This window comes from Brassica oleracea, chromosome C7 (assembly GCF_000695525.1).
Source record: "Brassica oleracea var. oleracea cultivar TO1000 chromosome C7, BOL, whole genome shotgun sequence".
NCBI classification, from domain to species: domain Eukaryota; kingdom Viridiplantae; phylum Streptophyta; class Magnoliopsida; order Brassicales; family Brassicaceae; genus Brassica; species Brassica oleracea.
Window position 1 is genome coordinate 29,551,737 of NC_027754.1, and position 16,657 is coordinate 29,568,393.

At 37.7% G+C, this 16,657-nt stretch overlaps 4 protein-coding genes across 4 annotated transcripts in view; 3 read left to right on the top strand and 1 right to left on the bottom strand.

Annotated features, from left to right (window-relative positions):
* Positions 1-53, bottom strand: part of LOC106303035 — a 2,133-nt gene extending 2,080 nt beyond the window's left edge. The window contains exon 1 of the mRNA XM_013739406.1: positions 3-53. Within this exon, the coding sequence (XP_013594860.1) occupies positions 3-53 (51 nt within the window). The remainder of the gene's footprint in view (positions 1-2) is intronic.
* An 8,230-nt stretch (positions 54-8,283) lies between these two features.
* Positions 8,284-10,531, top strand: LOC106306701 (pentatricopeptide repeat-containing protein At2g01390-like). Its single transcript, XM_013743416.1, is given in 3 exon segments — positions 8,284-9,118; positions 9,306-10,055; positions 10,058-10,531. Coding segments are annotated over 3 exon segments (1,719 nt in total). The 5' UTR covers positions 8,284-8,397; the 3' UTR covers positions 10,306-10,531.
* Positions 10,532-10,884: 353 nt separating this feature from the next.
* LOC106303036 lies at positions 10,885-11,823 on the top strand. Its single transcript, XM_013739407.1, has one exon. The coding sequence runs from the start codon at positions 10,885-10,887 to the stop codon at positions 11,821-11,823; it is 939 nt and encodes a 312-aa protein (XP_013594861.1).
* A 3,301-nt stretch (positions 11,824-15,124) lies between these two features.
* On the top strand, positions 15,125-16,008 carry LOC106306702. The gene is made up of 2 exons (XM_013743417.1): positions 15,125-15,337; positions 15,444-16,008. Exon 2 carries the CDS (start codon positions 15,453-15,455, stop codon positions 15,786-15,788), a length of 336 nt encoding a protein of 111 aa, XP_013598871.1. The 5' UTR covers positions 15,125-15,337; positions 15,444-15,452; the 3' UTR covers positions 15,789-16,008.
* The last annotated feature ends 649 nt before the right edge of the window (positions 16,009-16,657 follow it).

The following is a 16,657-nucleotide window of genomic DNA, read 5'->3' on the forward strand; positions in this document are numbered from 1 at the left end:
ACAATCTTCAAGAAGTCATCGATATTCTCATCCATACTCCGAGTATCGACCATTTTAAAGGTATAGAATTTGTGCTGCAAGTGAATTCTATTCGCTACAGTCTTCGAAAGATATAACCTCTCCAATGTAGACCATGTAGAAGCAGCCAACGTACACAACTCGATCTTCCTTAACACGTGATCTTCGCCTTCTCTGATCTTTCAAGCCTTTCGGCTTCCTCTTTCATCAACCTCTCCCTGAATACATCTTCGTCTTCATCCTTCCTCATCACTGACGCAGAAGGTGACGTAGACTCTTCTAACACATCCTTTAAACCAAAGACAGACAGATGCGCAAGCATCCTCTTCTTCCACAATGAGAAGTCACCCTTCCCATCAAAACGTTCCACTTCAATTCTTGACTTCGCCATTGACAACGACACTAACCAAGGCTCTGATACCACTTTGTTGAACCACAACGACGAAACTGTTTGATTCAAAAACCAGAATCAAACACACAAACTCGCTGATACACTCTGATGAACTCGACGACGCAAGTATGAGTTTGTAGAATAATAGAGATAAGAAGAAGAATGCGGAAAAGATAGAAGTTGGACACAAGAAATTGTTTACCCAGTGGTTCACCTAGAATGGTTACGTCCACTGGGGCCTGGCAAGAGGCAATCCACTATAATCTCGAGTACAAGAATATATAACCTCTCTTTCTCTCACAACCAAAGCTCACAAACCAAGCTAGGTCTTTTCTTGACGTCAAGAGAACGAGTACACACGAGCTCCTCTTATATAGTAGGAGTCTATTAGGTTAACCTAGTCGGATGAGGGCATTCGCCCCTTTCCATAAACCTATTAGGAAATATTCCAAAATACTTGCAACTTCCATAAATCCATGAAAGTAATATTTCCAGGATCCTGCCGACTTCCATATCTCCATAAAAGTTACATTTCCTTTTTCCTAACATGACGTCCTTGTCTTGGTTTAAGTTACTCAATCTTGTTTGATTTCCATCACCAAATCCTGACGCAGTCGATGACGGATTCTCTGACGTAGCCACTGATGAATCCCAACAGTCTCAATCGTAACGTTCCCCGAGGCCTAAACAACAACGATACTAGAGCCTTAAATCACATCATCTTTCTTTCTTTCTATCTAACACACACATACCTCTGTCTCGGCTCTCCCATTGATTAGCTCAACCGCATCATTAAGCATCGTGACATCAACGTCTCCATTCTCTAATGGTATACAACCATATTGTCCAGTATTATTCCCGTCAACCGAGTCTTGGATCCACTAACATACTCTAACACTTTCTTCACTTCCTCAAGTGTCCGCGTCTCCACCTTCAAGTTAGATTTATAGAGATAGTTAGTTTCACCACCTTTAACTTGCAGCAGCTAAGGATCAAAAGGCTTTTGAGACTTACCTTCACATTTATTTCGAGATTCTTTTCGCTTTAGATACTCAGTCCATAACTTTAATGGCATTGACTATACCTCCTGCTGCTGGAGATATGGTTATCTTTTATCATCAGCATATCAAATAATCCCGTCCTATGATTCTTTCCTCCACCAATCAGCACCTATGCTAAGTTAGAAAACTTACAGTGTATCAGAAAAATAACTGTGACAACTCATCCCGCAGACCCTACCCGTGGACTCCAGGTTGACTCTGCAGAGCATCGACCCTAATCTTTCGTTTGTGAGCTCTCACTGACTCCCCCAGTTAGGTTATTGGTGCACTTGGCGTTACTCGAACCCAAGATTTTACCCTTTAACAACCCTCCCACAATATCATTCATTAACTGAACAAAAAAAATTCATCAGCTAAACCTTCCACAGAACTTACAAAGAACAAATAGACTATAAAATCAATTACTACTAACACTGAAAAAAACTTGACTGATAACCAAAGAACGAGATGAATTACCATAAACTATTTAGTAAACCAACAAATCCTTCTCAAGATATAACATTTTAATCATTAATATGTTAACATGAATGTAACCACACCAGTTACTTGAGAAACTATGGAATAAAATCTTGGTAATGGTCGCAATGCCGCTCTTCCTTTGCACAAAGTTTAGCACAACTCTTTCATCAACAACAATCTTATGTGCATTCCTTGATACTTTCCCAAACTTTAACCCTTTATGGACGTAATCTCCATCTTTGTGCGTCCATTCAACCTAGGGATCATTCTTGATGGACTTGCTTATTCAATAGTCAAAGTCTGCATGTGTAGCGTTGGAGCAGAAGGTGATGATATTCTTGTCCACGAGAGGAGCTCAGCCCAAGATTGCAGTGAGTGATGTAGTGGACCTAGCCTGTCGATTACTCTGTTCCAATTTTGGAAGGCTATACTCACAGCCAAGAAAAAGATGGGTCTCTACATCCATCAAAACGAGAGCAGAAGCAGAAAGTTGAGGGGTCCTCTTGACCCCATGAGACTAGTCGTGCCCTCGTCGGAAGTTGATCTAGTTGAGCGAGCCACATGTTGAAACTTGAAAGCATGTTTCGGAACGACACCCTTAAATCAGACACAATCTGTCCAAGGCTTCACGTGAGCCCGAGGCCTGATGCTTTTCCATGTCCGAACCAGCTTAAGAAAAACCCCTACAGTCAGTCCCATCCACAATCCAAGCAAAAGAATCCTCAGCAAAAGATAAGCCAGGGTTGGGAATGGTAGTTAAGTGTATATGTAACCGAAAAGCCTCATCTGAGCGAGGATTTGGAAGTAACCACCAGCCCTCCACATTACAAGCTGAGGAGATTGTGGTAAAGAGCAGGAGTCGAAGAGCTCTCGAACCTGAAGGTCCAACTGCTTTAGTTAAAGTTCCATAATGCGTCCAATTCTCCCACCAGAAGCTTAAAGATGTCCCCTTACCCACATCTCCAATGCCGCTCCGGAAGATAACGGCACAAGCAGGTATCTTCAACCTCTGGAAACAAAGGAACAATGTCATGTACAACCAGCACTACATCTCAATGGAATCTTTGTTCAAAAAGATGGACCGAGACATCCAAAACATCATCTCTTCAAAAGAAATTTAAAAATCTGATGGGCCTTTGGCTTCGTTAATGTTCAGCGGTTTTTTTAGCTGTCTGAAATTTTACTTCTACTCTTTTTTTTAACACCAAATGATTATATTAAACTAAAAGCCCAATGGGCTAAGACAGTTACAGCCAGAGATATCCTCGACGGTAACTGATAAACGTAAATAACTAAGACATGACGAATGATAGACGTGGCTAAGAAGAGAAGAGACCCATAGAAAAACTTCACTTGTGGTCCTACAGCCCACGTTCGAAGGAACGCAAAGAAGTCGAAATCGACGTTGACGAACTCAACCAATGGGTTTTGATAGCAAGAAGTCCGAGAACCTCCATAGAAGATTGCAGATCCGGTGAGAGGGTCGCAGTGCCGACTTTGTGAAGAACCGTTATGCTTGAGACGGCGTAATATAATGGAGACGCAGCGGTGATATAGTAGCGATCAGTACTGGCGAGTCCACACTTTTGCACAATAGTTCCTGCGACGAGGGAAGGGATGGGGGTCGTAAGGCCGACTCTATGAAGAACCGTCGATGCTTGAGATGACGTATTGTGATGAAGACGCAGCGGTGGCATAGTAGTGAGAAGATTTAGCGTGCCCACACTCTTGCACAATAGTTTCGACTGCGAGGAAAGGGGTGGGAAGACTGTACGGTCGACTCTGTGAAGAAATGTTGATGCTTGAGACGACGTAGTGTGATGGAGACGCATCGGTGACGTAGTAGCGAGTAAATCAGGCGAGTCCACACTCTTGCACAATAGATCACGAAGACATTGCGGCAGTTGACTAGAACAATGTTAAATCTGAAACAAATCTTTGGAGGGAATGTCGCTTTAAACGAAAGCGGAAGATTCTGCGAACAAATGAAAGCCCAAAAGATGGTCAGGGCCCTGTAGAGTTTCAGCGATGCGACATAGGGGTTGGATGGGACCGGACACAATATTAGTATTACTTCTACACAGTATTACTTCTACTCTGTTTTTAGTTTTTTTTGCCATAGTATTAGAGGTGTTAGGGTTATCTTCTGTAAATCCAAAATTTTCATTAAATGACATTAACAGTTTTAGCAAAAAAAAAAGTCTGTATGTGTAACAAACTTTTATCTTTCGGACTCTCTTTTCTTTAGACATTTTAATGAATTAACTAGATTGAAGCGCGGGTTTGTTGGATTATAGATAAAAAACACTTTGATATGAATTAGTATTTTGGGTGCCGTACACTATTATGTTACAAAGTTGTATATATCGATGAAGAAAATTTATTTAAACTTAATTAGTTTATTTGAGATTTTGTATATACACTTTTATGTAACTTTCTATCAGACATAAGCATTTTATCTGAACCTAAAAAATCAAACCAAAACTGACACGAAAATACATTCAATTTGTGTCCAGGTCCAAGACAAAGTACCCATTGGGTATATTTTTGGGCATGCGGGTTTCGGTTTGGTCTGAGTCCTATCTGAGAACCGATCGGCTACCTAAAGTACCCAAATTTGTTTTTTTTTTGTATCTGGGTATTTAAGATATGTTTTCGGTATTATGGATATTTTTAAGTTAAAAGAGTAAAGCTTTCAAAATTTTACTTATATATTTTGTGTATTCGAATAAAATTTTGGGTATTTTTCAATTCTTTAGTTCATATTTTGGGTAAAAAAATTGGGTCGTTTAAGGTATTTGACTATTTTCGGGTATTTGTTTGAGTTTTCATTTCGTGTTTCAGATATTTTTGTGTTTTCCGGTATTTAGAGTATTTTCGTATCCTAAATATCCAAACTAATCCAACTTGTCATATACCCAAAAATTATAGTTATTTAAATATCTGATGCGAATCGATCCGGACCTGAAAATAACCGATCTGGATCAGAACTGAAAATATTCAAATATCTAGTTGGTCTAAATGTCTGGAACCCGAAAGGAATCGTTCCATACCTGGTCCGAGTTGATGAGATTTAAGATTTAACGTTTTTTCTAATTTAGTATTGGCCAACAATAACCTAAGAACATAATACAAAACCGTCTACATTGTCGACAGTGTCTGCTATAATTTGCTTTTAATAGTGTTGATATTGGTATATCATTAATGGTAGATGTTATAAGTTGTAGATACTATAGGTGGGTACCTTTGGTAACCTCTAAGCATTTTATATGTAGATAAGATAAGTGGGTCACAAAAAAAATCTCTATTATTAAAAGATAAATACCCATTAAAAAATACCCCTAATTTTTTTAACTTATTTACACTTCCATGCCTCTGAGAATTAAATTAAACTACCTATTTTAATGTTTGTCTTTTCCAGTTAAATTAATGAGTTTTTTTTAATCAAATTTAAACTTAATTTCATTAAATAAACCTACCTATGTTAATGCTTGTCTTTTTCAGTTAAATTAATGAGTTTTCCTTAATCAAATTTAATCTTAATGTCATTAAATGAACCTACAAATACATCATATTTAACGTAGCTTATTACGTGAGTACGGCCCAATAATGAACTTGAATTTTATTTTTACGAAAACGTGAATCACTTGAGTTATGTAATATTTAAAATATATTAACTACAATATAACAAATGCATATAACCTACCTATACTTTAGTTTGAAATGATCATGTTCAAGTTTTATATAGTCAACTTACATCATGCATCGATCGATGTACAATACTCAAACCACCTATAGTTTTCGTTTTGTTTATAGGATGTATCAACCAACCAATCATACCATTGATTTTCTAAGCTTTATAAAAAATCAAATCAATAAATACAAACTCAAAATCCAATATCTTCTATTAATCAAAACATAATATCTTCAATGTCGTATCTTTAATGTACCTATTAAATATAGAAACTGTAACCATAATTACACTAATTATAAGAATAGATTTGATTCCAACCAATTGATCTATTACTTCGGTAATTGATTTGCTATTACTTCGGTAATTGATTTGCTTGCAGAAGAGGAAACAATAAATTTAAAATTTTTAAGAATATAAAGATATAGAGATTTCAACCAATTGCCTATATTTGCGTATAATTTCCGCATAATAAGCTTCAAATTGAACATTGAAAAAGATAGAGAGATTTTTTTTAATCTTTTACCGACACAAACTTAAACAAAACGAAGAGTTAAATGTAATTTTTTTGTTACACTTCCCGGAAAAAAACGGTTACAACATGAGCTTTCATAATATGACCTTTTAACATATTAATGTTATGGACATTTAATAATTATCTTGACGAAAAACAAAGAGTATAAATAATTTATTATTAATAAAATTATGAAATTATTTACAATTTGATGACTAATTCATCGCCCTTTTTTATATGTTAAATTTTTCATAGAAGTTTAAAAACCATTTTATTTTCTTTAAACATGTATAACTAATTTATAATCTTTTATGTCATACGAAGTCATAATATAATATTTCTTCATATTTTACATTAATAACCATTGTTTTTATATATCGTATACAATTCTCTAATTACGTCTATTTGTTCAATTTTTTATATGATATCGAATATTCATCGTAAGTAGATGGTTTAAGATGCCAAAAAAAATTATTTACTTGGTGAATATAATACATCAAATATTACAAATACATTATTTAGTTAAATAAATAACCAAAACCGAAAATTCAAATCCGCGCTGGCGCGCGGGTCAGGGTCTAGTTGAAATTAAAAGAGAGGTTACATATATTTATAAATGTTAGAAAATATTATTTGGTTGCTATATGGTAAGGGTTGGTTATAATATTTGATTGTATATAATAGATTGGACTAAAAATAAAAGGGTGCAATAACTTTGTTTAAGTAAATTTTTTAGGATTTTTTTCCTTTTAATAGTATATATATCTGTTGCTCAAAAAAAAGGTCAAGAAGATTTTTTGCCTATATTCTTTTGTTTCTTTTGGTCGACAACATGTTTTTTTTTTTGCCTAAATCTGTGTATACTGCCTATCAACTCTTACTAATTCGATATTTGTAGAACGATCAACGTAATTTTTGTATATGCGATTAGTCCAAGTAGCCACGTTATGTTTTTTATACCTCTTTTATGATGCGGTTTTCATCTATTTCCCGCTAAATATTTCATTTACAATTCCACATTTTCAACTGCCTTACTTTTCAGTTGGCTGCTAGTGGTTCCTATCATATATAATAAACATTTCAAAATTATGAAAACAATAGAAGCACAATGTACGGTGTCGACCAAAAAAGAACTATATACATCTGGCATGTGGTGTTAATTTGAACAAAATAAAGAAATTGTTCTACATAGGCTGCTAGAGTGAAGAAGACAATCATATGTTCAACAATCAACATAATACATAGAACAACTAGCAAGTACGAAGTCAAAACATTAGAATTAATAACCTCAGTGCGTCATTTAATTTGAAATTTTTCACAATAATATGAAACATCAAAACTTTCAAATCAAACCACTGCCTCTCTCACTATCCGTCTATCTTTATATATTGCTTCCATCAATACTTTCTGCTAAATCAACGTTTCTTTCTATCAGTAACCCAACCTTTAAATCATAGTCTTAATTCCACGCTACTCTATATATAACTCACAAGGCGAGGTTTTGCATCGGAGGATCATGTGGAAGTTTATTATAGTGTTGTATTAGTGTTGTATTTTATATCGTTTGGATCAAGAGGAACATCAACGGCTAGGCTGACAGTATGGAAGATGCATAAAGAAGATATAGGACAAGGGTTTGCTTCTCATAACAAGCTCCAAAGAGGTCCAGTTTCAGCTTCACAACCTTCGCAATGCCACCATAGACTAAGCCCTCTTTCTCATTCAAAGGTTTATTCTTCCGAAAGTTATGTTGCTTGCCCTTGATCATGCCTCCTTCATTGACCTTACCAACAATATTTTTGTTCTTTTGATCTTTCATATTTAGTTGTATCGGTAGAGATTTGATCCGACTCAATCAAAAATAAAAGAGCGTACTTAAAATATATTTTGGATAATTAAAAACATATTTTGTGTTATATATAAAATTACTAACTTGATCATTGACTAGCAAATTAATAAAGATGGAATACAAAAAGTACTCCTCAGAAGATGTTTTGTTATCAAACACCATTAGAATATTAATGGGGAGGGAAAATAAAGCCCACTGAATAATTCATATCTAGCCCAAATGAAAAAGGTCGTACACAAAAGAGGACAAAAACTAAAAAGTCAGAGCTAAGTCTCAAAAGTCAAAAGGGTTTAGGCTGTAGAGAACCAGAACCAAAGGAGAAGGAAGTGTCGAGTCTGAGATTGAGACGAAGCAAGTAAGAGTGGATAGGGGAGTTTGTTGAATTTTAATTTGGATGATCTTATCCACAAATTCATGCGCTTCACCACCATTTTCCGCAAAGCCCCAATCCAAATCGGCCATCTCCAAAGCTCCGTCAAGCTACTCCACTCTCTTCCCCGGCCAAGACCCAGAAACCACACCAATCGCTTCTTCCGAAAACCAAAACTCGTCAAAACCCAGACCCCAGAAGCCAAGGTTTACACAAGAGACACAGTATCCAACATCTACAACATCCTCAAGTACTCCACCTGGGAATCCGCTCGCGCCCAGCTCCCAAATCTCGGCATCAAATGGGACTCTCACATAATCAACCGCGTCTTGAAATCCCACCCTCCCATGCAGAAAGCTTGGCTCTTTTTCAACTGGGCTTCCGACATCAAAGGCTTCAAACACGACCACTTCACTTACACCACCATGCTCGACATCTTCGGCGAAGCGGGTCGGATCCAATCCATGTACTCTGTTTTCGGCCTTATGAAGGAGAAGGGTGTGGCGATCGATACCGTGACGTATACTTCGCTGATTCACTGGGTTTCGAGCTCAGGTGACGTCGACGAAGCTGTGAGGCTGTGGAAGGAGATGAGGGGTAGTGGGTGTGAGCCTACCGTCGTGTCGTACACGGCTTACATGAAGATGCTTTTCGATGGTGGGAGGGTGGATGAAGCCACGGAGGTGTATAAGGAGATGTTACGGTCGAGGGTTTCTCCGAATTGTCACACTTATACGGTGTTGATGGAGTTTCTTGTAGGCTCTGGTGAGTTTTAATCTATGCACACCAAGTGTTTGTCAATATTCCTAAGTGGATTTTTTTAGTTAGTATTAGTATATAGTTTATAGTTATCTATTTAATTTATATGAATGTTGTATTAGTATATGTGCATTTATTTTCTGGGGTATGTAGCTGTGAAGATGATGTCTTTGTTTTTTTATTTGATTTTCAGGAAAATGTGGTGAAGCCTTAGACATTTTCTTTAAAATGCAAGAGATTGGTGTGCAGCCAGATAAAGCAGCTTGCAATATTCTGATTGGGAAAGCTTGTAAGTTCGGCGAAACGTCTTTCATGGCCCGGATTCTTGTATACATGAAAGAAAACGGGATTGTCCTTCGTTACCCTGTATTTCTCGAGGCTTTAGAGACTCTGAAAGCTGCAGGTCAATGTGACGATCTGTTAAGGGAAGTCAATTCGCATATTACTGCTGAATCTTTGTGCTCCAACGACACGGTTGAAGCCGAAGTTGATGACATGGAAAGTTCAGATGATAGTAGAATTATCAGCTCCGTTCTCTTGTTGAAGCAGAGTCTTGTTGCAGTTGATCATCTACTTAACCAGATGAAAGATAGAAACGTAAAGTTGGATTCTTCTGTTGTTTCAGCAATCGTTGAAAGAAACTGTGACCGTTGTAGAACCGAGGGGGCTTCGTTGGCCCTTGATTACAGCTCGGGAATGGGGATTCATCTCGAGAAGTCAGCGTATCTTGCGTTAGTTGGTTACTTTCTGAGAGAAAACGAGCTTACTAAAGTTATCGAATCAGTAAAGGAGATGGTGAAAGCCCATCACTCACTTGGTGTGTACCAAGGAGCAACGTTGATCCACAGGCTTGGGTTTGGCAGAAGACCTCGCTTAGCTGCAGAGGTTTTCGACTTGCTTCCCGATGATCAAAAGGGTGTAGCTGCTTACACTGCGCTGATGGATTTTATATCTCAGCAGGGAGTCCAGAGAAAGCAATGAAGATATTTGAAGAGATGAGAGAACGTGAGATCGTGCCTTCGCTGGGAACGTACAATGTTCTGTTGTCTGGTCTTGAGAAAACCAGTGACTTCCAAAGAGAAGCAGCGTCGTTGAAGAAGGAGAAGAGGAGTCTTGTTGCTAATGGCCGTTTCCGGAGAAATGTAGATGTTGAAGAGAAAGTCTGTGATCTTCTGTTTGCTAGAGATCTGTAATCTACTTGGAAATGAAAAGAACATAAATGTTTAAACGAAGCCCATTAGTCACAAGTGTAGGTGCTCCGCAGATGCGTACAATCTCTCAAAGTACCTTAATTGATCGAATTAGGTTTTTCTTTCTAGAAGAAAGATGTGTGCTCTCTATGCTAATGATCCGAGGTAGTTTAGTTGAGATTGAGTTATTAGAGATCGTTTGATCAGGAGACGACGATGAATCCCAGAAAACCATGTGATATATGCTTCCAACTAGTGAGATTAACTAAGTGAATCTAAGTTGAAAAGGGAAAAAAAAGAAAGGAAACATATACAAAAACAGTTATAAGAAATAATAAACTCAGGTTAATGAAAATCAATCACAAGCCTAATTAGAAAAGGACCCGAGAGATCCTTGGGAAAAGGAAAAAGAAAACATACATATCATATCACAAACGGGATTATAATTAAATAAAGTGGTAAGTAAAATCCTTAAGCTGCAAGGATTAGGTTCCGTAAGAGGTGTTATAAAAAGAGAGTTCGGGTCTTGTTTTTTGTTACTCACATACTCATCATCAAAGTTCTCTGATAATTCTATTAATAATGGCGACAACAACAAGAATGTTCTGTTTCGTGCTCGTGATCGTTCTAATGGGATGTTATTGCTCGGCAAAAATCTACGAAGTGGGAGACTCGAAGGGATGGAGAGCGAAGCACGGTAGCTATCATGAATGGGCTAAGCGTAAGGAATTCCAAGTGGGGGATTCTCTGATGTTTGAATACGATGGCAACGTCAACGACGTCACTCAAGTTTCCAGTCGTTTGGAATACCAATTCTGCAACTCCCTTTCTCCTAAAGCTGTCTACAACACAGGGCACGATGTCGTGACTCTCACGGAACCAGGTTATCACTTCTTCATCACCTCAAATCGTTCTCAATGCGTAGCCGGACAGAAACTCGTCGTTTTTGTTGTCCATGACCATCCTATGATTCCTCCACCACCGAGAAAGATCCTTCCCTTCGGAAAAGATTACAAGGTCGGTGACTCCGACGAATGGAGGGTTCCTGAAGAGAGTGACTTCTATTCCAAGTGGAGTGAGGAGAAACAGTTTCATGTGGGAGACAATCTTCTTTTCTACTACAACGACCAAGTCGATGACGTCCTAGAAATCAACAGTGATCTTGAGTTCAAATCTTGCGACACTATTTCTCCTGTTGCCGTGCACAATGCTGGACAAGATCTCATAAGGCTAACGAAACCAGGAATCTGCTATTTTATTACCTCAAAGATTGGTCATTGTGAGGCTGGGCTTAAGCTTCGAGTTGTGGTGCGACCACTATCCAAAAGTGTTCCTAAGAAGATGCAGTTGTCACCTTTCGACCGTCTCATCAAGTGGCTACATGATTCCTTCACACCTAGAGATGTCAAATGGGCGGGTTGGGCGGGTTTAGGTGTGTCCGAATGGGTTTCATTTTTTTGCTGGACATTTTTGGTCGAAGCCCAAATAGAACCATGTCCAAATGAGACCATAACCAAATAAGACCATGATTTGTTGGGCTATCCATGGACGGCCCATACGCCCATTTAATGTAAACAACATAATTTCAGTTTTAAAAATTTAAAGATTATTAAGTTTTCAATTTTAAAGATGTCACATACTTAAACTTTAAGTTTTAAACTTCATGTTTCAAAGTTATAAAAAATTCAAGATAAGTTTAAAAAATTCGTAATTTCGTCTGACTTGCGGAAACAGAAACAGTCGCCAGACTCGCCACCAACTTCGTTATGAACACAAATCACCGATCTATTTAACACATAAACCATAACACAATATTAGTAGATGATACGAATCAGTAGCTAATAGTGAAAACCCATAACACAAATCACGAAAAATCAAATCTTAAGAGATGATGAAATCAGAAGTTGGTGAAGAATCGAAAAAAAATTGAAGAAGAACGAAGACGAGGAAGAAGAATCGAACACGAAGAGGAAGAATCGAAGACGAGGACTCGAAGAGGAAAAATCGAAGACGATGATTCGAAGAGGAAGAATCAAACACGAAGAAAAAACACAAGAGTGAGACGGGAAGAAAAAAAAAGGTGATTTGTGTTTTCTCCCAATTTTTCAAACCCTAGACATTTAAGTTTATTGGGCCGCCCATTGTCCAAGTGGTTAAGCCCAATATTGTCCATGAATATAATTGGGTTCACCCATCTGGACAAATTTTAATTATGGTTTAATCTGGGTCTGTCCATTTTGGACCATATCGATTTGGACACGGGCCACCCATTTATAGCCCGCCCATTTGACATCTCTATTCACACCCCACCCCCATCACTAAGAAATTCGTTTCATTTTTTTTGTTTTGTTTGAGCTTTAGCTTCTTAAGTGTTTCTCTCTCTCTCACCTGTTTTTGTTCTTTAGTTTATTTTCCAAATAGTGTGTGTTTATATTTTAAATATTAGTGTTTTCTTTATCAGACGAGTCAAGATGATCCATATTACAAAAAGACCGAGACTTTGAGTGACATAATCCGATATCTGCCATATCAGATTCTCCATCTTACCATCACCATCTTAGCATCATCGCCATTGTTGTCATTTTCATGCTCGTAATTCACAAGTTTATTCTTTTCGACATGTCTGAACTTGATAACAAAGTATTGAATACGAACATCAAACAAACTGGCGCAAAGCACGGGTACCCTGTAGTGATTTAAACGGAAGACATTACACAAAGCACACACCTAATAAACACAAAAACTCACCTCATCGAACAACCCTAATCTCTAGAGCTCCAATAGACCCATCTTTACTCCTCAGCTCTCGATAAAGAGCACATAAAGATTCCTCCATTACACAACAACATTCCACCAATACTTTGTTATCAAGTTCACAAGTTCACATTGTTGTCATTTTCATGCTCGTAATTCACAAGTTCGATCGAAGAAATCGGTGGGGCAAATGTAAGGATTGCGCTCTGCATCTGTTCCAGAATCTGATTTAATGGAGCTTGGCTCTGTATTTTGAGCTCTGGCTGTGGAGGAATTGGCAAGACGTCGGAGAATGTGAGGTTACCATGGCGGTTGTTTGTGGTAACGACGCAACCCGGTGTTCACCGCACCAACACCGTTAACTAAGTGTGGCCGCTATATCTCACCGGAGCTGGGATTGAACCAGCAATCAACTATCTTCAATGGATGATCTCACACTCGAGCCACCGTCTTTACAACTTGGATTCTCTCTCTCATTAACTCGCCAAGAACTAATCTAACAACTCTAATCAGCTCAGCTTATTAACCCTTAACTAAAGCTAATTGACTCTTATAACTCGAGTTAGTTTAACCATAACACATGTACATACACACGCGTATTTCCTAGCTAGAGAGAGAGATCCGGTTTACTTCAATTACAAGCTTAAACCAAGGCTAATCTAAGCTAAGCAATTGGAACTAAACCGATACAAGACTTGGCCACAACCAACAACAACAACCGCCATCAGAACTCAACAAGCACCATCTCCAGCGACTCTCGCATTTCTCCTCTCAGTCACCATATCTTCATCTTTAACCAACTCCAGCGAATCCTTTTCCTCCTCACCTTTCCTTCGGTCACTTTTCTCTCAGATTTGTCAGCCTATCACCTTCGATCGTTAAAGAGAGGGAGTCAAAATGAAAACGCAAATACTACTAGTTAGGCCTGGGCATTTCGGGTATCGGTTCGGGTATTTCGGGTTTCGGGTAGTTCGGATAGGGGTTAGAGGATCCATTTAGTACTTGACCTATTTTCGGTTCGGTTCGGTTCGGTTCGGATAGTTTCGGGTTCGGTTCGGTTCAGATAGTAAATGTAGGAACCGGAAAATATCCGGAAAAAGTTTGGTTCTCATTTGAATCCGGTTCGGGTTCAGATAGTTCGGGTAGTTCGGATAATTTGGATAAAATATTGGTTATTTAAGGTAAAATATCAAATAATTAGGATGATTTAGATAAAAAATTTTGGATATTTCGGATAAAACTATCCGGATAGTTTCAGATACTTTCGGGTAGTTTGGATACTTTATAATAATTTAGTTATTCTCAACTATTTTCAAATACTTTTAATAGAATTTTAAATTAAAAATATATATTTAGTGATGTTATATGTATATATAATTAATATTTTTATATATTCGGGTATCCGTTCGGTTCTCGGTTCGGTTCCAGTTCGGTTCGGTTATTTCGGATATAAAAATATATGAACCGTTCGGATATTTAAGGGTATTGGTCCAGTTCTGGTTTCGGGTATTTCGGTTCGGTTCTGGTTCGGTTCTTCGGTTCCGGTTATTTTGCCCAGGCCTACTACTAGTAGTAGTGAGAAGATATGCTTAGCGCGGATAAAAAAAAAAGTAGTGGACCTAAATAAAGATGCTAAATTTCAAAACTTGAGAGCATCATTATGGCTCGTACTTAGAGCGTATCTTAAGGGAGGGCCCACGGTTTAATGTGTGCAAAATAAGAGATGTTTGTTGTGGGTTTTTTGCACTGTTCGTGGACCCCACCGACACGTGGCGGCTCGCGATTGGTGTGTGTTTTTAATTAATTTTTGTTTTTTTCAGACAAAAAGTAAAAAAAAAAAAAAAAAAAATTTAGGTTTGTGGGGGTAAAGAAGGCCTGATAAGTTTTTTTGAGTTCTGGAGTTTAGAAGATTACGATTGCACTACAAATCCTGTCCACGAATTCAGGCCCAGAAGCCGATAGTTAGGGGCCCATGGAAAGGTTCCTTTATTATTGATTTAAGAAGAATCAGTAGGGGGCAATTTTCACTTTGTTTGTTACGAGGAAAAACACCCAAGGAAGGAAAAAGAAAAGAAAGATATGTCGGGGGATTCAGCTTCGGATCCAGTGGGGAAGGTAGAGGCTGAGGAAAAGGTGGAGCCAGCGGGCGAGGCTGATGCAGACTTGGAGGCGGAGTTGCCACTAGGAACTAGGAAGATCGGCTTTCCTCCCAAAAGATTGGGATGATCCGAAATATAAGGAACATGCTGATCTTTTCCTGGAACAAGTTGAAAAGTGCGAGGTGATAGCCCGCCCTTATTTTGATTAATTACGGTTCGTTTTAGATTTCCTTCATGGCATGTGTTATTCTATTAATCTCACTTTTGGGTTATTCAAATTTTAATTAGGGGTTTTATATGGACTTGGATAAATTTGACTACAAATTCGCTCCCGTCAAATTTGAATGGGGATTAAAGTTCGATGTCAAACTTAGCAACAAGGACTTAATGGATCTTCTCATCAAGACGGCCATCGAGGCAAAAAACGAAGATTATGGAACACAACTTGAGTTTGTCGAGTACGTGAGTGCCAATGTAACAGCCGCCCAAGGTTTTTGTTTTTACATAACATTGTGGGCTAAAGATCTCTCCTCGCCAAATCCAGAGCCTAAACTTTACCAAACATTAGTGCGCAAGTTCCGTGATGAGTTGCACGTTCATGAGTTCAAGCTAAAGCCATCACAACAAGAATGATTTAGTATATCTTTCATGAGGTGGGTGACTCCTACTCGAAGTGCCAAGACAATTCCATCTTGGACATTTTTCTTCTTAAATAAGTTTGTGTTCTGTCTTGTCAACAAGTAAACAGGTTCAGACTTTTTATGTATCTTGTCCTTGTAGTTTGAACGCTTCTGCTTAGCTTGTATTAAAAACCACAATCATGATCGAAATGCGAGTGACTGATGAATGGTGGTATCCTAATACCAATTGGGTTGATGACATTAACATGTATCCTATATATACTACGGATCGTTATCCGCGCCAAGGCGCAGAGTTTTTGCATTTTAATCTATTTTTGTCTCTTGCTTACTAATCTAGCATTCAATTTTTCAATACATTTTATCTTCACCATCTCCTCTTGTCTTGTTTACATTTGTTTTCACGTTTTGTCGTTTGATTTGTCTTAGTTTTGGCTTGTGTAATAATTTAACCCTGCTCATTCTTTTTTCATTCTTTATTGATTGATATTTTTATCTCGCTTAGCTCTGTGTTGCCACTAATTTGCTCGAATCATTTTTCATCATCTGCTTCGTATTCTTTTCATATTCATTAACTATTGTCTCCAATCTCTTTAAATCCTAAAAATCCTACATGTTCTTTTGTTTATTAAATCACATATTAAATATTGTTGAAACTGTTTATTTATTCTAATAAATCCTTACGATTATAACTAAGATGATATGGATAAAAGACTGATTATAATTTAGTTGAAATTAAAGTCTAAAGTAGAAGTTATTAAACTTGCAATCCTTCTTTTTGTCATCCAAGATAGCTTTAGTCAAATCAATTATATTGATTTAGAAAACCCATAAGCTATTTCAATCCCAAACAACCAAAAAACA

Excerpts from the sequence above, each read along its gene's own strand:
- LOC106303036 (XM_013739407.1), top strand. The coding sequence starts at position 10,885 with ATGGCGACAACAACAAGAATGTTCTGTTTCGTGCTCGTGATCGTTCTA.
- LOC106306702 (XM_013743417.1), top strand. The coding sequence starts at position 15,453 with ATGGACTTGGATAAATTTGACTACAAATTCGCTCCCGTCAAATTTGAA.